At 45.4% G+C, this 19,741-nt stretch overlaps 1 protein-coding gene across 2 annotated transcripts in view; it reads left to right on the forward strand.

Moving 5' to 3' along the window:
• Positions 1 to 19,741, forward strand: part of LOC147113407 (GDNF family receptor alpha-1-like) — a 285,609-nt gene that overhangs the window by 193,837 nt on the left and 72,031 nt on the right. For both annotated transcript variants that reach the window (XM_085994419.1, XM_085994418.1), the window contains exon 4: positions 17,625 to 17,970. In XM_085994419.1, the coding sequence (XP_085850545.1) occupies positions 17,625 to 17,970 (346 nt within the window). The remainder of the gene's footprint in view (positions 1 to 17,624; positions 17,971 to 19,741) is intronic.

A 19,741-nucleotide genomic window follows, 5' to 3' on the forward strand; every position in this document is an offset into this window, starting at 1 on the left:
CTCACACACTGCTCAATGCACGACCCCCCCCAATCACTCACCTACCAACAATCTCTACAAACACGAGACACACCTCACATTGAGTTTCACCTCACCCCCTTGGAGGAGACGGTGCTGGCCATTCTTGGCAGGGGCATGGCTGAGGCCTGGGCCAGCGGCGGGGCTGAAAGAGTACAAGATGCCGGTATCCTCATACGTTATCCGCCTTCTCACATCGCACTTGCCCCTCATCCCACAATCTTCTGATTTACAAGCTGCACATAGTGTAAGCATGCAGCTCGTTTTACCCCTCACCACAACCCTACCCTTGTGTCTTCCTCATTTCAGACACCCAAAAAATCCAGCCTGCCCAGCCTGTGGGTCAACAAGAAGAGGGAGAGGAGCATGAAGAAAAAGAAGAAACACCGTCACTCGATTTGACACTCCCAGCCACCAGCTCCTTGAGCTTGTCCTGCCAGGCCATCTGCAGTGTCCCCCACTGAAATTCAGCAGCCTTCCACCAGTCATGCTGCAGCCACTGGGGTAGCACTGCGTAACAACACTAGGATAGGCAAAGGCACATTCAAGACACTCACTAAGGGAATGCACAAGTGTGATTGTTTAATTTTTTGATGCAATATTGGATGCATACATGGATAAAGTTGGATTGAAAAGTTTGCTTTGCGATGGCTTTTATTTCAGCATGGTAGCCAAGAGGACACTGTGATGGTCAGTAACAGAGGGAGGCAAGATGTGGGACAAATGTTGACAGTGGAATTGGGGTTGTGTTCACTGTACAGCAGGCGGAGGTTTCAATCCCAGATATCCCAGCCAGAAAGGGGCTGTCTGGATTGCCTCATTCCTTCCACTTTCTCCTCTTCTGCTTTTTTCTCTTCCTACTTCTACTCCCTCTGCAAGCAGTTTGTCCCTTTTACTGTCTCTGCTCCATCTCTGTCATGCTGCAGCCCAAAGGGGGACGGTAACCAGAGCTCCCAGGACTGGGAGCAAAGGCTGTTCTCAGAGGCCTTCCTTTAAGAGCCAAAGCCTTGCAAACGTCCAGCAGCACTCCCTGCACACTTTAACACTAAGCCACTACTCCAATAAAATATAAGGAAACCAGTACAAAAGTGAAAATCTAATCTTACCTGAAAGTTGTGTGTGTCCCTTTAAGAAGTGCTGGCAGTGACTCCGTTGTACAGCTGCCCACATGTTTTGCCGTGTGTGGTTTGGAGAGGACGTTAGTAAGAGCGGAGATGTCCAAAATCCCAGATCGTGCGTCAATTCAGGCATTGCATGCCGATTAACATCACGATCTGGATCATTTAAATAGATGAAGCGAGCACAGGCAACGGCAGCGTTGCTGACCTGCCCAAAATGGCGGCGGCCCCATTCTGCGCCAGAAGCGAGGCAGCCACCATTTTTTCTTCCAAACCGGCCTTAACGGCCGGCGTAAACGGCTCCAATTTCCCAGCCGTAATGTGTTTACGATTTCACTCCATATAATGAGCAGAGCAATTCTTCCCTCAAATTTGTGAAAGTTGGACAGAGGAAGGTGGAATGCATTTTTTGGGGGTATTGTCACTAATTAATAGATTTTTTAAAACATTCCCACTAAAATCACTCTCGGAAGGAAACGTCAAAAAAGAAAATGGCTTTGTTCCAGCTGATATAAACTCTATTTTTCCCATAAAATAGTAGAATTTAATTATAAAGTAAATTGACCGCAATTGCGATTAATGTGATTAAGTAATATGTGAACTTTCTGAAATAATCACACATCACTAGCACTAATATTAAATGTATTACCATCAGCTCAGTTGCATTATTAAATTCCATGCACATTATATTCATAATTGGCTGACCTGCATAACATTGCACTGTTGTAACTGCTGAATCGCAGATCATTTGCATTAACCAAAACTGTGAGAAAATGTTCTTTATAATAATTCAGTCTTGTGCTTACTTCAATAATGGTTAAAGTCAATCATTTTTAGTTTTACATTTCATTTGGTAACAATGCAAAGTAATTTTCAGTTGGCAGTACTGAAGGTAATTGGTTATGGTAGGGCTTGAAATTGGTCTAGGCCCCTTTCTGGGCCAGAAATAGTGCTTTGGGAACACACACCAGAAGCCAGAGGCTCGGTGCTCACCTGTAAGGGGGCCTCGGGCCTCATCAGCAGATTGGCCAATCGTGCGTCCAGACGCAGCTCGCCAGTTTGACAACGACAAATCTAGGCCGTTAGGTGGGTCCTGGGGTGGGGAGAGGGAGTATGGTTGGAGGGCAATTGCAGGCCGGCAGTGGCCTTCAGGAGTACTGTAGAGCTAGGATGCGCACTCTTAGGGCAGGATTTTCATTGAGCCATGGAGGCGGGATTTTGGAGGCGTGTTTGGGGGGAAAAAAAAACGCAAAAACTGGCGTGTGGTATCCCCCCACCTGGTTCCCGACTCCGAGCAATTTTAACTCAGGCGTGTCTGATGGTCCCGACTCCGTCCCGCATCCATCAGGCGGGACTGGTTGTTAAGGCCTTTAACAAGCACTAAATGGCCTCTATAAATCCTATTTTTAAAGGCCCTTGCGATTTTTAACCCTTTTCCCACGTGAACCACGCCTAGTGGGAAACACGAATGTGTAACCTGGCGGGAGCACTATTGGATTGCTGACTATCAACTGCAGGTCAACCATTAAAGAGGAGATTTGATCAGCCATCATTTGCAGGTGGCAGGACTTAGTGGTCTCAGGTCTGGGGCAACTTTTAGAAGGCTTAACCACAGCTGTGGAAGTTTGGAGCCTGACACCCATCTCCAGTGTGACCTCCTGGGAAACCCCTTTCGCCACCTTCGCTCAGCGCTTCCTCAACGGAGGCATATACCAGAAGCATGGGAGCCATTTATTTCCTTCCCATCTGGGCATTAGAGGAGCTCGAGCACCAGCCGTGGCACCAGCAGAACCAGGAACAACAGCAGCACCAGCAGGAGCGCCAGGCTGCTGCTCACCCACCTGAGGCTGCACAGGCCAGAAGGGCCAGCGCCTGGAAGCCCATCGGCGCAGGAGATACCCCCCAAACAGGGTCCACAGATGCAGGGTCAGCTATCTCAACATGTCTGAGCAGCAGTGCCAAAGGCGGCTCTGACTTTTGCGAGAGGTAGTGACTGACATCTGCGCAATGCTACAGCAAGACCTGCTACCCAGAGGACCAGGTGGACAAGCATTACCAGTGGCCGTCAAAGTCGCCACCGCACTCAACTTTTTTGCCTCAGGCTCATTCCAGGCATCAGCAGCAGACATCAGCGGCATCTCCCAGGCGGCCGCACACATCACGCAGGTAACTGATGCCATCTTTGCCCTCGCGCACAATCACATCCATTTCACCAAGGATAGAGCAAGTATCACGGTGCGAGCGGTTGAATTAGCTCACCTGGCAGGCTTTCCAAGGGTGCAGGAGGGCATCGTTGACTGCACACGTGGCCTTTAAGGCACCCCATCGCAATCCAGGAATTTTTGTCAACCCCAAGGGCTTCCACTCCCTTAATGTTCAGCTGGTGTGTGTGACCACAAGAAGGAAATTTTGCATGTTTGTGCCATGTACCCTGGCAGTTGCCATGACTCCTTCATACTGCGCCAGTCTAGTGTGCCTCCGCTATTCAGTCCGCCAGACCAACTTAATGAATGGCTACTTGGAGACAAGGGCTATCCCCTGAGGACGTGGCTAATGACGCCGTTGAGGAGACCATCCAATGAAGCTGAGGAGAGCTACAACTCCAGCCACATGTCCACCAGAGCCATAATCGAGCAAACCATCGGTTTGCTGAAGATGGGCTTCAGATGCCTGGATAGACCAGGTGGAGCCCTGCAGTACTCAGCAGCCAGGGTCTCCAGAATCATCGTGGTTTGCTGTGCACTTCACAACATGGCACAGCGTCGTGGCTTGCTGATTCCGGAGGACCAAGTGGCTCCTCACATATCCTCCTCAGATGAGGAGGGCGGCGAAAACGAACATTCTGCAGAGGCCCATCAACCAGCGGCAGCATTACGCGAGAACATTGCTGCCCAGGATGCAAGGAACGCACTCATCCTGGCCAGATTTGCTTAGCCTAGTCAAACAAACACTTTTGCCTCGCAGCTTCTTACCAGAGCATTGACAATGGCCAAGAACCAGAGGATTCCTAGCACTCTGACCACCATACTGACAGTTGCAAGTATGCCTAAGCCCTCAATGTGGAAGTCCCACTAGCGAAATGACAGACGATACAACTGCAACATTTGCCATCAGAAATGTTATGTACATTAACGAAGTGATGGCATTTTTGCAGTAAACACAAAATTTCACCCAAGTGACTACCCTTGTGACTATTTGTGCAGAATTTTCCTCTTACATGTTCTCCTACGTGGTGCCGCCTCTGTGGCTTCAGCAGATGTGGAGGCCCTTTGCTCACTTTGCTGCTGCTCCTGCCTCGACACCTTTGGCGGGCGTCCTCTGGGGTGGCAAGCCGGTGAGGGCTCGTCAACAGTCTGCTGCTCCTGCGGCTGTGCAGGGGTTGAGACGCCTATCTCACTTGGGTGTGGACTCCGGTGGGACTCTGACCGAGGGCTCTGCAGTGGCATGGAAGTGAGCGCGCTTGGAGAGGAGCCCCCGCTGCCTTGAGGTCTGCCACCAACCTGCCTCTCATGGGTCAGGTCCCCCTCAGCGCCTGCAAGTGGCTGGAGAGCACCTTGCTGCACATCAGGGGGGCCATGGGGACCCGTATCTGCAATGGCAGTCCTACTCAGAAGGACTTCCATGAAAGTCTGGTTTCTCTGTTCAATAGATGCCCATTGCTCCGCAAGAGATGTCATTCTATTCTGAACAATGACCATGTTTTCCATACCCTGGCGACTAAGCTCCTCCATGGCCGTAGCCATCCTCTCCTCTACCGTAGCCATCCTTTTCACGGAGGTTGCCATCCTTTCTGTGGTGATGCGTTCATGCACCAATGACTCCACAAAGGCTCTGGTCATGGTCGCTATGGACTCCTCCATTTGCTCCACACTCGCAGCGACCCTAGAGACAAAACCTTTCAGAGACTCCTGCATCTGTTCCTGGAGTTCCATCACCACTGATCTCATGGATGGACCCAGAGGCAGAGGGTCAACATGCTGTTGAGCCGAGCTGGCAGAGTCCTGCGCCCTCTGACTAGGACTCTCCACTGCTGTCCCTGTCTCCACAATCTGCTGATGCTCACTTGTGAGCTGTGCTACACCAGGTGACAACACTACTCTATGTCCCGAAGGTCGCACCGAGGTGCGAGGGTCTGCGCTGGTGCTGGGTGCGCAGATTTCTGGTGACGCTGCGCCCTCAGAGGTTGTAGCTTCCTCTGAGGAGTCTGGCTGCTCAGCCTCTTCTTCCTGGCTCGGGGGGACGGGTGCTTGTGATGGTCCTGTGGGGGAGTAAAGGAAAGAGTCAGAGATGTGATGCCAAGGTTACATGCACATTGCATATTGCAGATGCTCATAAGTCCATCTGTTAGAGCTTCACAATCATTATCAGTGACTCATGCAATGTCAAAGAGAGAGATGGGAAACTTTTCTGTCACCAGCTTGCTGTGTTGTACCCGTCTGTCCGTCCCCCACATGCGCCTCATCCTCCAGTCCCACTATTTCGAGTGCCGCCTCCTCCCAGGGGGTCAGGTGGACTAGAGGCTGTCCCTCCTCCTATCCTCGCTCGCTCTCTTTTCCTGCAATGAGGGAGACAAGTGGAGGTTGAGCGAGAATGAAGGAGTGAGTGTAGAGATTGCATGGCATACATACTTAGAAGGAGACAAAGATAGAGTGAGGTGGCAAGACCAAGGGCCCTCCCTGTGTGTTGTCAGTCGTTTTCATAGCATCAGAGTGATAGCGAGTGTGAGGACTGCATAGTCAAATAGTTATGTGAATGTGAGCAGAGAGAGAAAGGGAATGGGTAAGGGTGCGTGGATGTCAGTGTCAAGTGGGATGTGGAGGAAGAGATTGCGAAAGTGGAGTGCTGGTGAGGAAAGGCAATGGGGGTCAGATTGAGGGTGATGGGAAATTAACTCACTTTTCCAGTGTGCTGAAGGTCATGAAATCTTTTCCGGCACTGAATCCAGGTTCGCCGTGTGACTCCCAAGGAGTTGACCTCCTCAGCCACCTGCATCCACACTGCCTTGGTCTGCTGGGAGGCCTCTTCCTCCCTGAGGAAGGGAAGAGCACCTCCCTGTTGGTCCCAGCCCCATCCACCAATGCCTGCAGGGCCATCTCATCGAAATGAGGAGCTGATCTGGGCCTCCCGCTTGTCATCTTTCCTGCAGGTCCCTCTGACACCAAATGGAGAAAGCTTGGAAGTCTGCAGAAGAAGCAAGGCTTGCTGTGGACCTTAAATGCAGCAGCAATGATGATGTCATCGGAGGGGACTTTCAGTCATGAAAAACCCATTTGCAAAGGCTTCCCACACATTGGAAATCAATTGGCCACTTAAGTTAAAATTGCATCAAATCTCCCACATCCATTTAGATTCGCGTGGGAAACACGGAATTCGGATAACACAACACCATCCCGCACCCGAGTTAAAATCCTGCCCTTACTCTCCCGCACCCCCCCCCCCCCACTCCACATCTAGGTAAGTTTTAAAAAAAATGTACTTACCTATTTGGTGGTAGCCTCCAGCGGCACCTTTAAGGACTGCTGATTAGGCCGCATTATAATCGAGGGAAAAACTGAGCAAAGCAGACAGTCTTTAAATAAAGTTTTATTTAAAAACTTCATATTCCTGCCATTTCATATTATGAAACCTGATTAGAGGGTACTGAAAGACAGTGAATAGAATGAATCCTTTGGAAAACTGAACTTGCCTGTGTTTTTTCTGTCCAATTCCACCAGAGTTCAGTATCAAGCCAATAGCATATATACAAACGTATGAAAAAAAAACTGGAAAAAAAGAGCAACTGGTCCATTGAACCTATCCGGTCCTGGCATAATGTATCTTCACATCACCCCCAATTCCATTTCCCACACAAGTCACGCAATCTCCTGGGAGAGGCATAAAAAGAGGAAAAATTGCAGGCCAATTTAGGAAAAAACTCTGGATATTCCTTTCCAACCTCCAAAAGCGATCAAGCAAGCCGTAGGAGATCAGTGTGACTCGGTGATGCAATCCCTGATGGCCCACCTACTTCCTATACAAAAATGAAAATGTTCAGATAGTCCATCATTATATTTATGTATAAACATTATAACTACAAGTTTCAATTGTGTCTGATACTACGGATCAAGGGTCAATGTAGGACTTGTAAGAAAACTTCAATGAACAAGACTAAAAGCTAGAAATTAATTTTGGTGATATCAGGGGGATATGGTAACGCGCTCATATGACAGTACAGGAAACGTTCGATTTACCGGCACCTAAATAACCGGAAATCTCAGTTAACCGGCAAAATTCAGGAGTAGGTTCAGGTAAGTTTTACTTCATATTAGTGGCCGTTCCTCAATCTGTGGCTGTGCAATCGGGGTTCCTGCGCATGTTGCTAAGCAACAGGGAAGCCTGGATTTGTTGCTGTGTACGGAGCTCTTGTACCTTTTAACTATACCTCTCTGTAATCCGGACTTTTTGATAAACCGGCACCATGCCGGTCCCGGATAAAAAAAGAGTTTCCTGTACTCTGTCTGCCATTTTAGGGGAGGCATTAACATGTTTCTTTTAAATAAGCTAGTGCCCCCTCTGAAATTGTGGACATTTGTTTGCTAATGTCACTAAGATTAATTCCTAGGCTTAAATCGCTGTAAACCCTGCATGACGGGCCCATAGCGTGTGTTCTGTTACATCTCAGTATCTTGAGTTCTTGGTTATTAATAAAGAAAGAGCTGAACAGATTTTTCCTTTTGTAATTCAATAGTTAAGAAACCATTTATATGATCAGCCAAGAGTATCCTCAAGAGTCTGCATACCCATTGAATGTAATTTTTACCATGTCAACTGGAAGAGACAAAGACGCTTAGAGATTTAATTACAAGAGTCATGACCTTGTTTTATTTGATTTGGTACAAAATTCTTGTGAGCTTATTGGATTGGAACATAAATTTGAAAAATGGTAATATTAAATAGGACGCTGAAGCGACAGTAAGATCTGTAGCATTATAGCTTTTGCTGTAGCAGCAGTTCACAGCAAGCCATTACCTGCTAGAGTATGATAGCACTAGTAGAAAGAAATGCAATTAATCTTGTATATGCACAATAAGGAAGCAGACTGCTGATTCGATGGAATGCTGCTGAATAACAGAAACACCCAAAGGTGCCAATTAAATCCGCGAGTGCTTTATTACGGTTTTCTAGAATACCCAGTTCGCAGGCTTAAGATCCCTTTTGCAGTTTTACATATGTGTTTACCACTGGAAAATATTCTGCAAATCTTCCATTCTTCTCACTTAAGTCACGTGTGTCTCGAATTAAGAATAACCCAGGTTGATTTCTTTATATTTTATATGCACATCGACCATCTTTACTTAGTACCGTCAATTATCATTTGAGGCATGGAATTCGACTTATGCATCATAATAAAATGCAATGAGATTTTAATCTATTTAGAAATTACAACATATGGGTCTTATCATCAGGATATATCTTAAAAATTAATGAGTTGCAATGAAGTAAGATAGACTCTGATATTCTTTTGATTTTTTTTCAAATTACGTAGAACTATAGCACAAACAGGCCGTTCGACCCAGCGGGTCTCTGCCGGTATTTATATTCCACACAAGCCTCTTTCCACTCTAACTCTTCCCACCCTCTCCCCAAATGCCTCAATTCCCTTCTCTTTCATGTATGCATCAAGCCTCCCCTTAAATGTGCCAATGCTATCAGCTTCAACCACTCCATGTGGCAGCGAGTTCCACAATCTCACCATGCTCTATGTACAGAAATTCCTCCTAAAATTCTATTTGATCCATTAGTGGCTATCTTATATTTATGTTTTTTTGTGTCCTGGACTCACCCACAAGTGGAAACAGTTTCTCCCTGTCAACCTTATCTGTTGCTGTTTATTTCTTTAAGTATTATATAAATAGTGGCATAATTGTGGCAACAGGCTGGGAGGAATTACTTGAGCTGACATCCACAGATATCACGGGCTTCCACAATCTTGTCATCTCAACTTTGTGTATATTAATTCAGTTCATTCATATTAGACTCAGCAACTCATCCCTGCCAGTTCTCTCCATGATGTCATCAGTATTCACTAATTAAACAATGTTTTCGAAAAAACAATCAAGTGAACTAAAAATAAAACAGAAAACTGGTAACCGTTAACCATAATTTGTATTAACTAGCTGTCATCATGGCTGAGTGAACAAATAGGGTGCAGTAATATGTGCCTGTGTGGTATTAAGCCAGGCAGACTAGGTTGACCTACATTGGCTCCTGGTTAAGCAGCGCCTCGATTTCAAAATTCTCATTCTGGTTTTCAAATCCCTCTATTGCCTTGCCCCTTCCTATCTCTAATCTCCTTCAGCCCCACAACCACCCCCCCCCCCCGAGATATCTGCGCTCCTCTAATTCTGGCCTCTTGAGGATCCCTGATTATAAATCGCTCAACCATTGGTGGCCGTGCCTTCTGTTGCCTAGGCCCCAAGCTCTGGAATTCCCTGCCTAAACCTGTCTGCCTCGCTACCTCTCTTTCCTCCTTTAAGACGCTCCTTAAAACCTACCTCTTTGACCAAGCTTTTGGTCACCTGCCCTAATTTATCCTTATGTGTATCAGTGTCAAATTTTTTTGTCTTAAAATTCTCCTGTGCAGCGCCTTGGGATGTTTTACTACGTCAAAGGTGCTATATAAATACAAGTTGTTGTTGCCTGTGCTGATTTAGTCACTCTCAGCCAGGGCAATGGTAGGGATATTACATTTGGCTTCAGCACTACTGGACTAGGGATAGGGAATCCAAAACAGGAGTGCAGATCGCAGAGTCACCTCTATTGTCTACTAGGAGTTTACATGCTTTTTTATTCAGTATGTAATCTTGGTTCTGAAAGTTTGCTGTTCAGCAGGGTAACTGAAGTCTCTGTCAATCTATCAGCACCAAATAACAAACCTATTGCCTTTACTGTATAATCAAAAATCATAGAATCTTACAGTACATAAGGAGGCCAATAAGCCCACTGTGCCAGTGCTGGCTCTTTGAAAAGAGCTATCCAATTAATCCCACTCCCTTGCTCTTTCCCCATAGCATTGCAATTCTCACCCCTTCAAATATTTACCCAATTCCCTTTTGAAAGTTACTATTGAATCTGCTTTCACCACCCTTTCAGGCAGTGCATTCCAGATAATAACAACTCGCTGTGTAAAAAAAATTCTCGTCTTGCCCCTAGTTCTTTTGTCAATTACCTTAAATCTGTGTCCTCTGGTAACTGACCCTTCTGCCACTGGAATCAGTTTCTCCTTATTTACTCTTTCAAAACCTTTCATGATTTTGAACACCTCTATCAAATCACCTCTTAACTTTCTCTGCTTGAAGGACACAATCACAGCTTCTCTAGTCTCTCCATGTAACTGAAGTCCCTCATCCCTGGTACCATTCTAGTAAATCTCTTCTGCACCCTCTCCAAGGCCTTGACATCCTTCCTAAAGTGTGGTGCCCAGAATTGGACACAATACTGCAGCTGAGGCATAATCAGTGTTTTATAAAGGTTTAGCATAACTTCTTTGCTTTTGTTCTCTCTGCCAGGATCCTGAATGCTTTTTTAACAACCTTATCAACTTGTCCTGTCAAAGATTTCTGTATGCAAACCCCCAGGTCTCTGTTCCTGCACCCGCTTTGGTTTATATTGCCTCTCCTCATTCTTCCTTCCAAAATGCTAAATCCCTAAATATTACAAGCTGTCTCTATATCTGTGTGCCTTTACACAACAGGAAACTTTGTGCTATCCGGCACCGACGGGACCGAGCTGTTGCCGTCCCATCAAAACTGCCGGACAAACCAGCGCTAATGTTGAAACATACGGAGATTTTGAGCTCCGTATCTGGCAACAAACCCTGCTTCTAAACAGTCGGCCGTACCTTGCAAGCGTCTCTGTAGCTTAGCAACAGCTTCAGCTAGACCTTGCAGAGCCTGACTGGTGAGAAAAAAGCAACGAAAAGAAAAAAACCTAACGAAACGGCTCCTGATTTTTGCCGGTGGCTCGAGCATTCCGGACAGTTAACCTCCGGATAAACCAAAGTTTCCTGTACTAATTCTTCCTCGAGTTTGACACAAATGTTTTCTTTCTATACCAGGAGATTAATCTCCAACAGATTCATCCATTATTTTGTAAGACTTTGTGAGTACAGTACCTTTTTTTCTAGTACAGGAAGATCATTCTTTGGGCCAGTGAGAATTCTATGGCTAGCATCCAATAATGCTTTTTCCTAAAATCCCCCTTTCTCTAAGTTGCCTATTAATGCCATCTTCAGACCTCGTAATATTACCATCAAATTCTTTTTAATGCTAAATTTGAAATTGGATTAATTTAAAACTGACATTTAGCCCTGTGGCACAGGCGTTTATTTATACATTGTGTGTGAATTCCTCAGTCTTATTCCCAAGATCTTCCTCCTTTGCATGCCCCAAATTGGCTTCAATGCCATTCAGCAATTCGCAATAGGATCTGGGTATCTTCTTAACATGTTGCATATCAGTCACCTTTGTTGTAAAAAAAAAACCCCACTTTGTTCTAATTTTAGCAATTTAGGACACAAAAAATTGTAAAGTTGAACTAAAGTGGAAGATTTGGCAAAACTAAATGAATCCAAGTTTGTGGTCCATTTGTGAACTTCTGGGCATATTTCTGTAATAAATAAACCACTGACTTCTTCAATGTCTGCTTGTTTCTAGGTCGGTATTATTCATACTTTTCTTTCAGTTATTTATGCTTTCACAGTGGAGCTTCATTTGTCTATTTTGATCATAACTCTAGCAATTTCATTATGTGTAGCATCAGTTTGGTATAGATGAATATTTCAGGATTGACCTCCACAGTTTTCTGTTTGGACCCAATCCAAGGTAATTCTGAGAGAGTAACAACTTGTCCAGTAATATTGGAATAAGCATAATGCATCTTAGGCAGCACCAAGCCGTAATCAAATGTTTTTATAGTTTTCCGTCTAAGCCGTATGAGTATTCCTTCTTTCGGATGAGACGTCAAACTGAGGCCCCCTTCTGCTCTCACAGGTGGACGTGAAAGGTCCCATGGGAATATTTCAAAGAAGAGCTGGGAGTTATCCCTGGTGTCCTGGCCATAATATTTCTCCCTCAATCAACATAACAAAAACAGATTATCTGGTCATTATTATATCGCTGTTTGTGGGAGCTTGCTATGCGCAAATTGGCTGCCGCGTTTCCTACATTACAATAGTGGCTACACTTCAAAAAGTACATCGTTGGCTGTAAAACACTTTGGGGTGTCCTGAGGTTATGAAAGGTGCTATATAAATGCAAGTCTTTCTTTTTCTTATTATTTTATTGAACAGTCAAAAAGAACGCAAGATAGAAAAATAACTTCCTAAAAAAAATATTTTTGCTATCACATTTATCTCGCTCCATCCACAGTGATAATGGTAGGCTGCATTAACTTTTTAATTCCATTGAAATCTCCTGTAACAGGAGGTTATAGCTTACTTTTGAGATGTGCCCTACTTTTCTGGCTCCGAGGATCCCTGGGTATTTCATTCTATCCTTTCTCATAATGAAGACTGGAGCCAACTCTTGTGATGTGCAGTACTGGCACCAATTGGGTAAGCAGGGCCCAGGTTATGGAGTACACAGGCATTAGGCCTGTTGGTTGCTGAAATCAGGCAACATAGGTAATGACAAAGGAGCAAAGGGTGAGACGCATGACATGCACTTTCCTCGTTAAAAATATTTTTGAAAAATGTATGATCGGAGGCAGCAATGTGCTGATGTTCTTATTGTTCTATAACATGGGCACACCTGGAAAAGTCCCATTGGCCATTTTGGGGCTTTTTGCTTGTTAAATGATCAAATTAGTGTTTTTGCCTTTGTTGGTTCCTTACTGTTAGTTTTTGCACTGATTTTTTTTGTGGCATATTGTATCTGTTTTTTGCATTTTCAAGCAGGATCCTACCTCTCATCTGTGGGTGGTGGCCAACTGCAATGTGAGGTAGCAGCACCACCACCTCTAACCATGGGCATTCTGGGTATGCCACTATATTTGCTGGTTCTGTAGGAGGAAGAGAAACTCTGCGGAGGCATGAACTTAGTCAGTCATACTATACCTGCCCTTACCTAATTATCTGTGTGTAATGGCTTATCTTCCCGCTCCACACCGTTACCTCTGGTGTCCCCTAAGGATCTATCCTTGGCCCCCTCCCATTTCTCATCTACATGCTGCCCCTCAGCGACATCATCCGAAAACACAGCATCAGTTTCCACATGTACACTGACAGTACCCAGCTCTACCTCAGCACCACCTCTCTCGACCCCTCCACTGTCTCTGAATTGTCACACTGCTTGTCCGACCCCTCCACTGTCTCTGAATTGTCACACTGCTTGTCCGACCCCTCCACTGTCTCTAACTTGTCTGACATCCAGTACTGGATGAGCAGAAATTTCCTTCAACTAAATATCGGGAAGACCGAAGCCATTGTCTTCGGTACCTGCCACAAGCTCCATTCCCTAGCCACCGACTCCATCCCTCTCCCTGGCAACTGTCTGAGGCTGAACCAGACTGTTCATAACCTTGGTGTTGTATTTGACCGCAAGATGAGCTTCCGATCACATATCCGCGGCATCATTAAGACCACCTATTTCCACCTCCATAACATTGCCCGACTCCACCTCTGCCTCAGCTCATCTGCTCCTGAAACCCTCATCCATGCTTTTGTTACCTCTACACTTGACTATTCCAGTGCACTCCTGGCCGGCCTCCCATCTTCCACCCTCCGTAAACGTGAGGTCATCCAAATCTCTGCTGCCTGTGTCCTGACTCGCACCAAGTCCCGTTCACCCACCACCCCTGTGCTCGCTGACCTACATTGGTTCCTGGTTAAGCAACGCCTCGATTTTAAAATTCTCACCCTTGTTTTCAAATCCCTGCGTGGCCTCGACCCTACCTATCTCTTTAACCTCCTCCAGCCCTACAATCTTCCGAGAGCTCTGCGCTCCTCCAATTCTGGCTACTTGCACATCCCCGATTTTAATTGCCCCACCATTGGTGCCTGGGCCTTCCAGCTGCCAAGGCCCTAAGCTCTGGAATTCCCTCCCTAAACCTCTCCACCTCTTTCCTCCTTTAAAACGCTCCTTAAAACCTACCTCTTTGAACAAGCTTTTGGTTGGCTGCCCTAATTTCTCCTTATGTAGCTTGGTGTCAAATTTTGTTTGATGACGCTCCTGTGAAACACCTTGGGACGTTGTACTACGTTAAAGGCGCTATATAAATACAAGTTGTTGTTGGTGTAGAGACCAAGGCACACTTGCCTCAGCTTGTCAGAAATGATTTATCTTACGAGACTATCGTTCATGAAACAGTGACAGCAATATGCAATCTTCAGCCTAGTCCCAGGACAGGGACGATACTGTCAGTGCCTGTGGAGGTGAACACAGCTGTGAACTTTTACCCCACTGTTGCCTTCCAAACAACAACAGGAGATAGCTGCCAAACCTCACAACCAGAAGTGCCAGAGGCATCAAGCGGGTGAAACACACATTGTTTGCCAGGACAAACTCCTACCTTAATTTCCCCATGGAAACCAGCACTAGACAGCTCTGCACTTTTGTTTGTTGTGCAGGTTTCACCAAAGTGCAGGATGTTATTGATGGCATGCAAGTGTCTGTAAAGGCCCAATCCTCGATTCCACCTTTCACGACCAGCCCCATTAATGCACAGCTGGTCTGCAACCACAGAAAGGAAACAAAATAAATAACTTGTATTTACAACTGCTTCACAGTTAATGAATTACTCTTGAAGTGTGGTCACTATTGCTATGTAGGGAACCACAGCAGCCAATTTGTGCACAGCAATGCCCCACAAACAGCAGGGAGTTAATCTGTTTTGGTGGTCGTCCTTGAGATATAACTGTTGGCCAGGACACTATGAAAACTCCCCTGCTCTTCCTTGAATAATTGAGCCAAAGGTCCTATGGCAGTCGGCAGTTGAAAGTCGCTCCGACTGCATTACAGATATTAATCTGAAGATACAGGTGGACTATCCTTTATCCGCACTTCTGAAAACCTCAAGTTTTTTTGTGGAGCGCAAGTTGTGCGCACGACATAACCCGAGTGGCGCCAAACATGACCCGACGCGGCCGATGCTTTTCTGACCTGATTTGTGGGCCAGCTTAGCGTAGGAGTCAGCCGATATCCGGCTTTCCCACAAGCGGCAGCAGTCGAGCCCCAGACCCCCGCTAAGTCAAGGAATTCAGATACAGAGCAGGGGGAGCTGTAAACAGACTGGGAGCGGCAGCACAGAGAAGCAGGAAGGGGAATGAGACACGGAACAGTCGCAAGAGGTAGCCTGAACTTTTAAAATTTATTTTAAATACAAATACTAATTACCAAATTAATTTAATGTTCAGCGTTTCCCAGTCTGAAATAATACCTTCTGAAATCCGAAAATTTCCGAAAACCGAAACACAGCTGGTCCCAAGGTTTTCCGATAAGGGATAGTCAACCTGTAGTAGAAGCGATTTTCAACTGCCGGCTGCAGGTTTCTCACCTGAAAAACAGGTGGCCAGCAAGGGACAATCGGGGTAGTGGTGGGTGGGGTGTGCACCTCGACCATTCTATTGAAAATCTACCCTAAGCAGAGTAATGCTGTAAGTAGATAACCCTGTCTCATCCTTTTTAAATGACAAGTTTTCAGTATCAAATGTTAGTTCGAATGGAAGCCATTGACAAGCGGCCCATTGGACTGACTGTTTGGACATGACAGGTTGGATGATTGGGCAGAAACATGGCAAATGCACTATAATGTGGATAAATGTGAGGTTATCCACTTTGGTGGCAAAAACAGGAAGGCAGATTATTATTTGAATGGCAATAGATTGGGAGAAGGGGAAGTGCAAAGAGACCTAGGTGTTCTTGTGCACCAGTCGCTGAAGGTAAGCATGCAGGTGCAGCAGGCGGTTAAGAAGGCAAATGGTATGTTGGCCTTCGTAGCAAGAGGGTTCGAGTACAAGAACAAGGATGTCTTGCTGCAGTTGTACAGGGCCTTGGTGAGACCGCACCTTGAGTATTGTGTTATTGTGTGCAGTTTTGGTCACCTTACCTCAGGAAGGACGTTCTTGCCATGGAGGGAGTGCAGCGAAGATTCACCAGGCTGATACCTGGGATGGCAGGACTGATGTATGAGGAGAGGTTGCGTCGATTGGGCTTATACTCACTGGAGTTTAGAAGATTGAGAGGGGATCTCATCGAAACCTATAAAATTCTGTCAGGTCTGGACAGACTGGATGCAGGAAGGATGTTGCTGATGGCTGGGGAGTCCAGAACCAGGGGTCATAGTCTAAGGATAAGGGGTAAGCCATTTAGGACAGAGATGAGGAGGAATTTCTTCACCCAGAGAGTGGTGAACCTGTGGAATTCTCTGCCACAGAGGGCGGTGGAGGCCAGTTCATTAAATATATTCAAGAAAAAGAGTTGGATATATTTCTTGAGGCTAAAGGGATCAAGGGATATGGGGAGAAGGCAGGAACAGGGTACTGAAATTGGATGATCAGCCATGATCTCATTGAATGGCGGAGCAGGCTCGAAGGGCCGAATGGCCTACTCCTATCTTCTATGTTTCTAATCTAAGTGCCTCGAAGGTATGAAGCAGACTCAACATTGCAGCGGTTTCTTATTCTACTGCTCAAATGGTGTATCTTCAGGAGTCATCATAGAATCTTACAGCACAGAAGGAGCTGTCCAATTAGTCCCGCTCCCCTGCTCCTTCCCCATAGCCCTGCAAAATGTTTCCTTTTCAGGTATGTATCCAATCTCCTTTGGAAAATTACTATTGAATCTGCTTCCACCACCACCACCACGAAGAATGTTTGTTCCTTTTTAGTGGGTTTCAAGTTAAATTTAAAGCTTTTTACAAATGACAAGCTATAGTAAAGAATTTTGTTAAGAGGTGAATAACCTTCAGAACATTTCTAAGCATTGGTTAAAATACTCCTGATGCCAATGCAGTGATCAGGCTTAACACATTTGTGTATAACATGGTGGTAATGCAACCAGCTAACTAAATCATTGCTTTCTCTAGCTCTATGGCCGATTGCTTGGTAGACATCCCATTATGGGAAGCAAATGAAACTGACTCCATTTAACCTGCTCCTTCGGAGCTGTACTTCTCAAGTAAATCAGCACGCCTGAGTGGGCAGATGCAGTTAGGTCAGCGGCAATGAAAGGGGAACAATTAGGAGGGAAGAATGGTGCAACACTGAAAGTATTCACAAAGTATTTTGAAAGTGGTCTAAAGACTCATCAGCGATCTCATTCCAAAGCTCAGCATTGTACATTTGCCTAGGCATTGATCTTACAGCTGCCACCAGCACAACAATATGAAATCAAGTTTCATTACAAGCTACTGAAAGGTGTCACTTTCTGTATAATTGAATAGCACCCCAAACATGCAAAAGAGCTAAAGAAATTATTAAACGTATATATGATACAGTTTTTTTTGTACTAGGTGCAGAACCCATAGGTTCGAAGGGGAACAGCTGTTTGGACGCCGCCAAAGCTTGCAACTTAAATGACAACTGCAAAAAATTCCGATCGATGTACATCTCTCCCTGCACAGCCCGTGTTTCTGCCTCAGAGATCTGCAACCGGAGAAAATGCCACAGGGCCCTGCGACAATTCTTTGACCGTGTTCCTGCAAAATACACCTATGGAATGCTGTTCTGCTCCTGCAGGGATACGGCTTGCACGGAACGGAGACGACAGACGATTGTGCCTATTTGCTCATACCAGGAAAAAGAAAAGCCAAATTGCTTGTCTTTGGCCGATATGTGCAAGACAAATTACATCTGCAGGTAAGATACCAGTTGGCAGAGAAGTGATGAATGAGAGCGCAGAAAGAACTTTATAGCTGCTGAAATTGCCAGGATTTGGTTTCAGAATTTCCACCACGGTATTGGGCAACTGGGACAGCCTGACAGCGAGAGCTAAATAATAAGTCTGTTTTTCGTTGTTAGTTCCAGTGGAATGGCTGATAACTGAAATAAATTATCTAGGGGTTTGAACCAGACATAAAGGACTGCAGTCTGTAGGAAAAGCTAAGAATTGTATATATTCTACGTAGATTAGCTCCTGTTGCATAATTCTGCTTCACTATGGGCTTTATTATCATTTCCATTCTCCTCAATTATATATTGCATATATAAACATTACACATGTGGAATAATACTTTAGTGTCTGCATTTCAAACACCACTAATGAATAATGTTATAAACTATTTGTTGATAATTTCTTCCCAGTTGGGTTCTTTACTACTCTGCTTCCTCATTCAGATGTCCTTTTTCAGCCATTCCGTGAAGAAGGATTTGCTCTGGTTACTATGTGTTAGCAAAATCATAAATGTATTCTTTCGGAATACATTAGTCACTACACATAATGGCCAGAGCAATTATTCCCCCTTTGGCTGTGCAGCAAATAATGTTCTTCTGCACCAACCCCGTCAAACTCATCTCCCATAAACTGGAACAGTCTGCAGTTCCACAGTGCTTGGTTTAGCAGCCTGGGTAAAAACTAGCAATACTTGCCAAATAACGGCAAGTGACTTTGCATGTTAGTGGAAAATGATGTTCAAACTTTGAGAGGGTGAAATTCAACTTCAACAGGGGGGCAAAACGGGCAATGGAAAATCATCCGCCCGTTATAAACCCTGCTCAATTTTCCTTTTCATTGTTTCCCAATGGTTCAACAGAAACCTATTGGACTGCTCCTCTGGAATGGTTTTAACCCCTAATTCACCATGTCTGTAGAATTGGGCACCATGCTCGTTAAAGAGCTTTTTCCGTTCTTTTACGTAAGAATTGAAACCATCACGCGAGAGCAATTGGAGATATTCTTTGGCAATTGGGACAAATGTGGGGCCCCTTTGTTTTAATTTATTTGTGGTGCATCTGATCTGGGAGTGCTTGATACCGACGCTGAGTGCAGACATTGGGAAATCTTGTATTCCTCAGCTCTGCTATTTCACGAATTGTGAGCACAAAAATCCAACATTTCTTTGAAAAAAGCATGAAAGTATAATCATTTTCATCTAACTAAATATAAAAAGCTAACCAAGAGTTCACGCCTTAAATGCCTCTTCAGAAAGTGTACAAGTACACTTATATCATCTTATGAATATGCTTTGAGCCCTATACAGATAGCAAAGCTGAATTTCCCACTGGCCTCTACAGCAGCACAACTTCAGCAGGATGGGACTTTCACCTGTTCCATGCCTGCGCCTATAATGCTGGCCGATTTGCTCGGGCAAGGCTCATTTAAAATTAAGTTGGTGGGCACCCAGCAAGAATCCTGCCTGCACTGGGGCGCCTATCTGAGGGGAGGGAAATAAATTTGCTGCTGCAGGCCTCCAGAGCTTGGAACAGCAATTTCTGGCTCCACAACTGATCGCACACCCTTCAGAGCATCTAAACTTCAGGGCATTTAAATCCTCCTCCTACACGCACCACGGCAAGAAGGACAGATTGCACCCCTAACATCTCCTCTAGCGGGAAATCGTGAAAGTGGCTCCCCACTTGAACTACCATCCCAGTGAGCTGGGGTTATGCTGGGATGCCAGCGCAACTCCAG

This window comes from Somniosus microcephalus, chromosome 8, assembly GCF_052327205.1.
Source record: "Somniosus microcephalus isolate GS21.2 chromosome 8, FLI_Smic_1.0, whole genome shotgun sequence".
In the NCBI taxonomy this organism is placed as follows: Eukaryota; Metazoa; Chordata; class Chondrichthyes; order Squaliformes; family Somniosidae; genus Somniosus; species Somniosus microcephalus.